This window comes from Morone saxatilis, unplaced genomic scaffold (genome assembly GCF_004916995.1).
Source record: "Morone saxatilis isolate NCDOM2014 unplaced genomic scaffold, NCSU_SB_2.0 Contig4, whole genome shotgun sequence".
NCBI lineage: Eukaryota > Metazoa > Chordata > Actinopteri > Moronidae > Morone > Morone saxatilis.
Window position 1 is genome coordinate 14,319,220 of NW_023339984.1, and position 10,492 is coordinate 14,329,711.

General features: G+C 38.1%; 1 protein-coding gene across 1 annotated transcript; it reads left to right on the top strand.

The window, feature by feature from the left end:
- The first annotated feature begins 288 nt into the window (after positions 1-288).
- On the top strand, positions 289-9,457 carry zgc:162171 (uncharacterized protein LOC565931 homolog). The gene is made up of 4 exons (XM_035675437.1): positions 289-1,065; positions 5,645-5,775; positions 6,358-6,507; positions 8,573-9,457. The coding sequence occupies exons 1-4, from the start codon at positions 867-869 to the stop codon at positions 8,792-8,794; spliced, it is 702 nt and encodes a 233-aa protein (XP_035531330.1). The 5' UTR covers positions 289-866; the 3' UTR covers positions 8,795-9,457.
- The last annotated feature ends 1,035 nt before the right edge of the window (positions 9,458-10,492 follow it).

Below are 10,492 nucleotides of genomic sequence, written 5' to 3' on the forward strand. Positions count from 1 at the left end.
AAAAAGGAACCAACACACAGTCATTACATACAAGAAAATATAACAAATGGTATAACACAAAAAGAAAAAGTTTATATAACTTTCTCCCACACAGTGCTATTTTGAGTTGCAGCCACATGATTCACTAATGCTTTCATTAAAATGCAGGTGTATCTAATAAAGTAGACACACACGCACACACACACACACACACACACACACACACAGGATGGGGGCGTGGTGGTTCAGACAGCTCCAGCACAAACTGCTGACAGGCTTCTCTCGCCGCAGTTTCTCCTCTGAGGACCTGGAGATGTGCACACTGACCGCAGGCTTAACAGATAACAGCACCAAAGTTGGTGTGTTGTTTTTTCTTCATCTTCTTTGGCTTGGCCACGAAAGCGTTTTACATGCAGCAAGTTCTTCTTTTTTTTTTTTTTTACAGTTAGAAAGTTTGAGCGCAGAGTTTCCCATGAACACACGCTGGGACTGTAACGATGATAAAACAACATGAAACGCGTTATTATATAACAGGCTTTTCCTGTGCGTGGTCGTTTTGTGTCTGCAAGGCTCAATAGTGAGTTTTTGGCGACTTTTATTTTGAAATATTCACTTTTTATATAACATTTATTGAAATTGCCTCCTCATTGGGGTTCACGGTGCGCATTAGAGCGCTTTAAAAGTGCATTACGCAGCTTATTCTTTAACTCAGGAGTCAAATATTTCAAGTGTTACACGTTGTTGCAGCTGTTTGCCTCCATACATGACTTCAGACCGACTCTCGCTGGCCAAACCCTCCGCGTTTTGCAACTGTCCTCCATGCGGAACCCATAATTGGAGACCTCACTGTGCCATCCACTCTGCGCGCGCTCTCACTCGGTGCAGTAATGATGCAGCAGCACGAGCGCCTGCTCAAAGTCTTGGTCATCGGCGACCTCGGGGTCGGTAAAACGTCCGTGATAAAGCGCTACGTGCACCAGGTCTTCTCCCAGCACTACCGGGCCACCATAGGAGTGGACTTCGCCCTCAAAGTGCTCAACTGGGATCACAAGACGGTGGTGCGGCTGCAGCTGTGGGACATCGCCGGTGCGTCAAAGTGTGGCTGCGTGTGTGTGTGTGTGTGTGGGTTACATCAAGATTGTGGTTAAGCCAGAAAAGACACCTGTATTTAAAGAGCTAATGTTCATACTGTATTTGCATAGTCAAATACAGTATGTAACTTGCTGAGGAGACAGTAGCTGACTGTCTGTTTGAGGCAATCCTGTTAAAACTAGTCCACAAATATTGAGTTTCAGTTAATCATTAGATTGAGTGAGTCTGCCTAATGCAAGAGAGTCAAACAAGATAGCCTTTATTTTACTATTTATAAGTTGTTTTATGGACATGCACAGTTTTTATTTTGTCCTAAATGTTCCTGAACCCTGGCAGACTTCATTCTTGGCTGCTCAAAATCAGCAAAATGCTCTTAAAGTACCAAAAGTTAACTTCATTCTGCACTAAAATGGTCCCTGTCAGTGTTACTGTTATGTTTTTTGATTAATATTATTGCTACGTTAATGTGTATGTTAATGTTTTGCTGCTGTAGGTGCCGAATGTTGAGTTAATTTTACTTTATGTACTGTTGGGTAGTTTAATGTACAGCCATGCATTTCTGTTCTTCACACATCATCACAGCCTATTTTCAGCTTTGTGACAATGTATTTTCCACCCAATCCAACAGGGTTTAAACACAGGGTTAAATAGTCTATTTAGCTTTAGAAATAGGAGAGTGTTCTCAACCCGTAAAGGAACTCTTAAAGGTCCAGTGTGTAACATTTAGGAAGATCTATTGGTAGAAATGGAGGCGGAGGTTGCCACGTTCAGTCGCCATGTACAGTGGACCTTTTGCCTTTTTTTTTTGCACCGTAGTTTCTCCTACACGCTTGGAAGGGGTGAGTGGTATTCAGTTGGTTGAAATCCTACACACTGGTCCTTTAATCCTTCACTTTACCAAAGAAGGGTATAAAAATAAGTGTATTCTGAAAAGTAACTAAATCTGTAAAGTGTAGCGGAGTAAAAATATAAAGTTTAATAAAAGGGAAATAAAAAAAAAAGTACAAGTACCTGAAATTTGTACTCAAGTACAGTACTTGAGTAAATGTACTTAGTTACATTCCACCACTGGCTAGCTGCAGATGACTGACATAACATACATTAAGTATTATTTAAGTACTGTATATATTAACATATATTAAGTTACATTAAGGGATTTTATAGATTATAATCATTTCTGTCTATATGAGTTGAGTTTATGGCTGCAACTTAACAATTATTGACCAGTTAATCAAATCTTTAATCGATAAAAGGTCAACAAGACCAAGACCAAGCCTTTCTCAAAGCCTCAAGGTGTCATCTTAAAAGACTTTTTTTTGTTGTTCGACCAACCCAAATCGTACAGTTTTTAATATGACAAAGGAAACCTGCAAATCTTCACATTTTAAAGGCCAGAAGTAAAAAAAGCATTCTGTCTTTGTCACTATTATTGCTTGAAAAACTTTAATGAACATGCACAGTTCATGTAGTATCAATGTTCTCCTGGCAGACTCATACTTCACTCATACATAAAGCAACAACTTTAATACTCAGATTCTTACTAGTCAGAATGTAATTAAATTAAAGCTTTCAGCAGTCAAAAATGTTTTGCTGATATTTTTATCTTTTTAAACGTCAGATCTACTGGCACAAGCACAATGCAAGCAAGAAGCAAATATACTTAGGCAATACAGTATTTAGCATCTCACTCATTGGCTGCATTTTGCTGACGTATCCAACGATGATAATGCATGATACAAGGAGTGACCGCCTAGAAAATGTGGTAAACCTCTGTTCCTGTACATGAAATGGTGAGTTAGCCCTCCAGTACATCCCATTACCTACTATGGTAGGTATTTTATGAAGAAAAGCTTGTTGTATTTGGCTTATAAAACCCATCATGCCTCCCTAATTGCATGTAATTTGATGTTCTTTTGGAAGTACTTTTTCTCCTCGTCTCCCAGCTGTCTCATACACATGGACACACACTGTAGTGTATCTACCTCTTGCTGAGCGTGTGGGTGTTGAGCGACATGATAGCTGATAAAAGCCGTCATTTACATGAAGACATCCGGCTGAGGCTGTTAGTCCGACGGACTTTAGACCAGTAACCAGTGATGACTTCCCACTGGAGTCACTGGAGGCTTTTAAACTGGGTCAGTGGGTCTTTCTCACACACAGAGTTGTCAGATTAAGTGTGTCAAGTGATAATTGCATCACGGTTGGGTGCGAGTGAGTGTGTTTATCTAGATAAAGTTAAGTCTAGGCTCGCTTTCACTCAATTAGCTGACTCTTTTAGTTAATACAAGGTCGCAGGAGTGTTTTCAAGTCAAGATGCAGAACGTTTTTTGCATTATAATGTTTGCAATATTAGCTACAAGTGTTGATATGATCAGTAAGTAACAAAAATGCCAATAAAAAGTCTGTCAAGTCATTACGTCTTTTTGTAGACTGACCTGGAAGGTAGCTTCACTCAGTGCTAAATTAGCAGATTTCAAATGGAAGTTTTGCATCGGAAGACAATTACAGACTTACATATGAATATTCATATATTTTGATATAAGATAATCTCCAAAAAGTAAGTTCATCTTTATTTGAACTCAATTACAGTAAAACAAACATTGTGCAGCATAGAAATTCACAGTGAAGATGTTATAAGAATAGTTTGACATTGACAAATACACTTATTCATGTTCTTGCCGAAACTTAGATGAAAAGATAATTCATTCATAACCCCCAATAAAATTACAACGTGTCATTTTTACACTTCTGTTGTTACCTTTGGACAGAGCCAGGCTATCCCCTGTTTCGAGTCTATGCTAGCTAGCTATAGCACCAGAGAGGCTTTCTAACAAGTGGTTAATGTTGTGAAAGCGTCTGTTAAAACCAAACCGTGATATTTTCCTAAACCTAACCAAGTCTCCCAGGTCCAGGTCCTGTACTCAACCCATTCACCCACCACGATGTTCTTGCTAGAGTTGAACTTTGGTGCTATTTATACTACATATAAAGCTTTTTTTTACTAAACTTACCTGGCAAGCTATGGCACCTGGCCAATCCTAATAATACTATGTGTGGGATTCATAATAATAAGTATCAACCTACTTATCTAACTCTTAAATAATGTTATTTCCCCAAAATGGTGAACTAGTCCTTTAGATTTCTCCACTCTGTGACTGTAATTGAGTGTGTGTGGTTCAAATACAGCTGAAGTTTATTTTAAAGGTGATTGTTGGAGATGATTTTATCGAGCTAAATGGTCATACTGGAAGTGTTTACTCACTACAAGCAGATATTTATATTCGTGTGTGAAGTTAACTTCCACACTGATAACATCATGTTCATGATGCATCATTAAACAGGAAGTTAGCAAAACCGCTGATTGTAGAGACACGTTTTGTGTTGTTTTAGTGTGTGAAGTTCTGTCGATTGTTTAGTCCTTGTGAAGCTTTTTACAGCTATACAAATTTACATATTTACCATTTTTAGCTTATATAATGTAAAGCAAATGTTATGATTCTTAAAATACCAATTGTATGAACTGTTACTTCAGAGTAACTTTGTTTCTCCACGAACAGCATAAACTTTGCCACTATTGGTCTTAAGCTTTGACTGTTAGCATTCATCAGATAAAGTTATGCGCACTCACTTTCTCTTAAGTGAAAGACAAAGATAACATCGGCTGTTAGGAAGAAGTCAAGTCAGACTGCTTGTATGTGTGTGTTCAGTTTTTGTTTTAAGCTGTTGTCTTGCTGCGTAGGTCATGTGCATTGTGTGTGTGTGTGTGTGTGTATCAGACGCTCACTCGCTGATTCACCACCGTATTAGGATCATGTGGAGGAAGTTAGCATCCAGGATAGAGACTTATTCATACGCTCACACACACACGTGGTCTCACACACACACACACACACACACACACACACACTTGCATGCAATGTCTTTTTGCTTGAGCACATACGGTTTGATAAAATGTTATTTAAACTGTGTTTGGTTGCTGGCGTCCTTGAGCAAGACACAGATATTAAAGCTGCAACGATTTATTAATTAATTAGTTAGTTGATCGACAGAAATGTAACGGGCAACTATTTTGATAATCAAATGATCATTTCAGTGATTTTTCAAGCAAAAAATGACAATATGCATGTTGCAGGTTCTCTAGTGTGAAGATTTGATGCTTTTTTTGGTCACATCTGAATACCTTACATCATGGCTCAAATGAAAAATGATACTTGAATACTTGAAACCTCGGGTTACAGGAATTTATAATAGATGTTTTTCACCATTCTCTCAAATAATCAGCATAATTAATAATAATTAATACAGATTTCTGTAGACATCCTGGAATTTAGGTCACTCAGAGCTAAATTTACTGTTAGTTACCGCCATAAATCCTCAATTTCAAAAGCAAGTTGCTACAAGTTAGACGAAATCTGTATTTGTCTCTATATAAGTCTGTAATCAAGATTAGCTTAGACATAAGTACATTTTCAGGTTATGAAGTGTGACTTTTTGAAAGCAGTGTCTGAAGCTCCTAAATGGTTAACAAAACCCTGCACAAAAATAACATTGTCTTTTCCGTTTTCTTTAAAAGGGCAAGAACGCTATGGCAACATGACCCGTGTGTATTACAGAGAGGCGGTAGGGGCCCTCGTCGTCTTCGACATGACCAGACTGTCCACGTTTCAGGCCGTCCTCAAGTGGAAGGGAGACCTGGACTCAAAGGTAAATATGATGAAGGAATGAAGTAGAGAGAGAGAGTTTGAGAAGGAATGAAAAGACAAATCCTCAGTTTGTATCTATAATTAAAAGAAAATATCTACCCTCTGATACACTATAAAACATAAATTAAAAAAAATGTTTATGCATCAAACATTCAGCCCATGTAGCTGACAGACTGACTTCTTTAATTAATTCTTGTTCTGTATCAGCATTTCCATCCACTCTTGTCGACTTCTGCTTCAGTCATGACTACCCACATTACCTAGAATAACCTAATAACCTACACAGACTGAGCATGCAGGCCCAGCTAGACAGCAGGGGGCCCTTAACTAGATTTTCTTTAACTAAAATTTTCCTGGAGCTGAGAAGTAAAACTATACATATCAAACTATTATTTGTTTTATGAAATCGGTGAGATGAAAAATTAATCGCGGTATACCTCAGAAATAAAAAAAGATTCTCTAAATTGATATATATAGTAGATTTATGTCTAATAACCGTTTAATCTTTTAAATAATCTCATTTTGTTTAAAAAACTGCCAAAATAAGCAAGTCATTGATTTGACTACTTCCTGGTTCCTTTAGGTTGCCCTTAGCAACGGGAGGTCGGTTCCAGTCGTGCTATTGGCCAACAAGTGTGACCAGCGGCGTCATGGGTTGTGCCCCAAGCTGCCCAAACTGGAGAACTTCTCCAGAGAGTACGGATTCGTCGGCTGGTACGAAACCTCCGCCAAGGTAAGGCGTGCTTGTCTTCTGTTTGTGTGTCTTCTTCTTCTCCTCATGGGATGCAACTATTGTTTGAACCTGTGATCTGTTTCTGTCATCCGCGCTCTCGTCTTTCTTTTTCCTCTGTAAACAATTGCACAGTTTATCACTATAACACTTCTTAGCCTTTCGTCTCACACACTTATTTCCTCTTTTGTTTCTGTATTTACCCCAGTTTCGCTCTCTCTCTCTCTCTCTCTCTCTGTCAACTCTTTCTCTGTCAGTGTCTGTTTCTCACTTTAAACCTGCACTAGTCCACGGTTCAATATGAAAAAAACAAAACAAAATAATCACTAAAAGTTCTGTTGTCTGGTATGGGCACTAGCAGCAGTGGTGGATGCATTTATAGTGAAACAGCTTAGTCACGGTTAGGATAAGCAACATACCACTTTACCATGTTTTCTGTACTGGAAGGGCACACTAGAGGGCACTTCATCATGTTTTATCTGCCGTAGGGGCATTCAATAGGGAATGTTCACACTTACCAATAAAGGCCAAAACTTCCCCTCTAACTTTAGAGAAACTTGTGCTCAGTAAAGTAGTAGTAGTAGGCTAGAATAATTAAATTTCGGCTTAATAAGTGTTCAAACAGCTTTTTCGTGCTGACATTTGTAGCCGGTAGCTTGCAGTAACACATTTATCTGCATTCATTTGTAATTGAGAGCCTAAAATAAGTTAAAAAGATTTGTGGACAAAGAACTTAGTGTGGTACATCTGTTCTATTTATTTGAATGGATTTTATTTATCTTCTTATTCAATTTAACTGTATTAAAAGGTTAAATGTTAGAAGCACAGCTTTTTATAGTGCTCCATAAAGAACCTGAATAACTCTTCTGACCCTGCTAGTCAATGTCCGTACTTATCAAATATTAACAGTAACAGGGTGGACAGTTCGTTTCAATCCATGATAAAGAAACTCATGTTTGATTTAACTGAAAAGAACAGATAAACGATGGAAAAAGTAACTATGTGTAACGTGAAAGTGATGATGGTTGTCAATGTAAAAGATAATTCAAGTCAAGAAAGTCGCAGTTTTTAGTAGTACAATTTAGTTTTGCGTAAAACTGCTCTGTGAACTACAATGCACAATACACATCACCAACACCAACATGGCCGTCACCTTATCTACAATTTCTAACTTGATGTGTTCTATCCAGTGACTCCTTTTATCAGCATTTGTCCATCATCTTGGATGTCTGCAATCAGCTGATATTAATGTTCTCTTGGTTTTTACCCTACATTCACTTAAAACTTGTATTTTCTCACCCAAAAACAGAGCTTTTCTAAAACAGGCTCCAGAGTGTATACATCTGAAAACTGGCTTTGAGTTATAGTGAGGATGAGGAAAACAGAGCTTTTGAAAATGCTGATGTTTTCTAACCCAGACATCAACATTTTCATGCTCCTCCAGGGTAATCCCAAAGCGTTCCCAAGCCAGATGAGATATATAATCTATTCTGGGTCTGTACCACGGGCTCTCTTTCAAAGGAAAAATCCAGGCCAGACTGTCTCTAAGGCACAGTCCAGCCACCCTACAGATCGGTTGTGTCCACAACCTCATTTTTTCAGTTGCTTTCCCAAAGCTCATGGCTATGTGTGATGTTTGGAACTTGATTGACTGGTAAATCAAAAGCTTTTTCTCCCAACTCAGCTCCTTTTTTAACCACAGTGGCAACATAATAGCAGACACCACATCAATCAGCCTGTGGATCTCATGCTCCATTTTAACCTCACTCATGAGCAAGAACTCCTTCACTTGGGGCAGCAACTCACTCCCAACCCCTCTTGCTTCCTGGCCAATTCATATTTGACTCCAAATCGCCTCATTACACACTGGAGGTCACGGTCTGATGAAACCAAGAGAGCCACATCATGTGCAAAGAACGGAGAAGCAATTCAGAGGTCCACATATAAATAGCATTTTCAAATTTAGCTGGTTAAGTGTTGTTACAGCTGTCTCTTCCCTTGTTTCTCTCTCTCTCTGTACCTCTATCATCCTTCTCTAACTCTTGACCTCTGCCCTCTCTCTCTCCAGGACAACACCAACATTGACGCAGCCATCACGTGCTTGGTAAAGAACATCATGTCCATGGAGGAGGAGAGAGCCTTGAGTGATGCAACAGCCTCCACCGCCAAAACCGAAGCAGAAGGCAGCGTTCTGGTTCTGCCTCGCTTCGACTACAACGTTAAGGAGAAGGGACTCGGTGGGTGTTCAGGGTGTTCCTCACTTAAACCCAGAGACGGAGACAACGACTGATTGATGTTTCTGAACCAAGAGACTGGAAAGAGACGAGAGGAGATTACTTTGATGAATGATGAATATGTTCTAACTTAAAGCTGCATCCCCTTCCTCCATCCCTTTGTTCTCACAAACAAATTTCCTCTGAGATGTTAGAAGAAGTTTTTTAGAAAAACGTTTTTTTATTTAATAAAATAATTGTTTTATTTTTGCAACCAAAATTGAGTTAAAAGTTAGTTCCATTATTATTATAAATGTATTATGGCTTTGACTCATGTTTTTATGAACAATTTGAAGGATTTTGTCTACAATACAGCAACACTTTACAAGCTTGAGACACGTGAGTTTTAATTTCTTGTTTTATTAAAGGATTCAATCCTTTTACTTGTGAATAACAGATTGAAAGTAATTATACAATTGTTTTATATTCATAAAAGTGCACTTTCTAATCATATCTTTTCTATATCTCGTCCAAACACAAGTTATTTTTTTTGGCTTTGATGCTTTTGTTGTACAAAACAAACAGTGCGTGTGATTTCTCTTTGAAAATAAGAAAAACAGGATTTAAATGTATTTAAACAATATCAATTTAATTCAGTTGGATTTGATAAAACTTTATTTGTATAGTGCCAATTCATAATAAAAGTTATCTCAGGACACTTAGGCAGGTCTAGACCATAGTCCTTATAATTTTTTTTACCGAGACCCAATAGTTCCCACCATGAGCAAGCACTTGGCGGTAGCGGCAAGGAAAAACTTCCTTTTAAGAAGAAGAAACCTTGGGCAGACCCTTTTCTTTATTTAAATTGAAGACAAAAACACTGTTCTATCCAAATGCATGTCCGGTATTTTGTCTGTAAATAAAATGCTGAATAAATAACTTTATGTGTTTAGCAGCAGTTGTCATGGCACACTGCTATTTAAGCAGCTACTTAAGTGAGTATAGATTTATTGATATTTTATACAAGATAAATTAAGATGGTTTTGTTTTGTATCTTTAGTGTAAGTGAGCAGTATTTTAGCTGTCACAACATGGTCTAATGACTTTCACACCCATGTCAAAGTGTAACTGCAGGCCTGACAAACTCTGTTCGAGGCATTGCTTCAATGTTTTTGGTTTAAAGGTGAACAGCTTGCATAGACAAACAAGAATGCAGCTTTGTATTTTTAGAAAGCACGTGGTGCAAGTCAGTATTTATGTCCGCTATCTTGGTGTGTTTTTGCCTCAACATGCTTATCTGTAAATATTCTATGTTGCAGAGTTATTCTACCTTTTGTTGAAAATAAAAATCTGTCTGAAGCCACAAAACTATGTCTTTGAGCCTTATAATGCTAATTTCTCACCACAGATCAAGCAGATGCATTGGTGGTGAAAGCCAATAAATCTGTCCACACACTATAAAATCCTCTATTTTCCATCAAGATGTTTCTTTTTAGATTTTGAATCCATAGCTAGTGTAGCAAGGGAGACTCAAGACCAGTAGCTACCGCTATCGAGGATCTTTGAGGATAAGGACATAACATACAAGGCACATTTTAGGTGACAAAATGTTGAAAGAAAATGTTTATCTGTGTGTAATGGCTACTCATTTGTACAACTGGGTAATATAAGAATCACTAGGCGTACAACAATGATAACAAAACAAAACAAAAATTGTTCATGTAATTTCGTGGTTAAAGCCACAGGGAGCCACTGGAGAGGGGCTAAAGAGCTGC

Coding starts and splice junctions, on each gene's coding strand:
- zgc:162171 (XM_035675437.1), top strand. CDS start 867: ATGATGCAGCAGCACGAGCGCCTGCTCAAAGTCTTGGTCATCGGCGAC. Junction 1,066..5,644: donor GCAGCTGTGGGACATCGCCG/GTGCGTCAAAGT, acceptor TTTCTTTAAAAG/GGCAAGAACGCTATGGCAAC. Junction 6,508..8,572: donor GGTACGAAACCTCCGCCAAG/GTAAGGCGTGCT, acceptor CTCTCTCTCCAG/GACAACACCAACATTGACGC.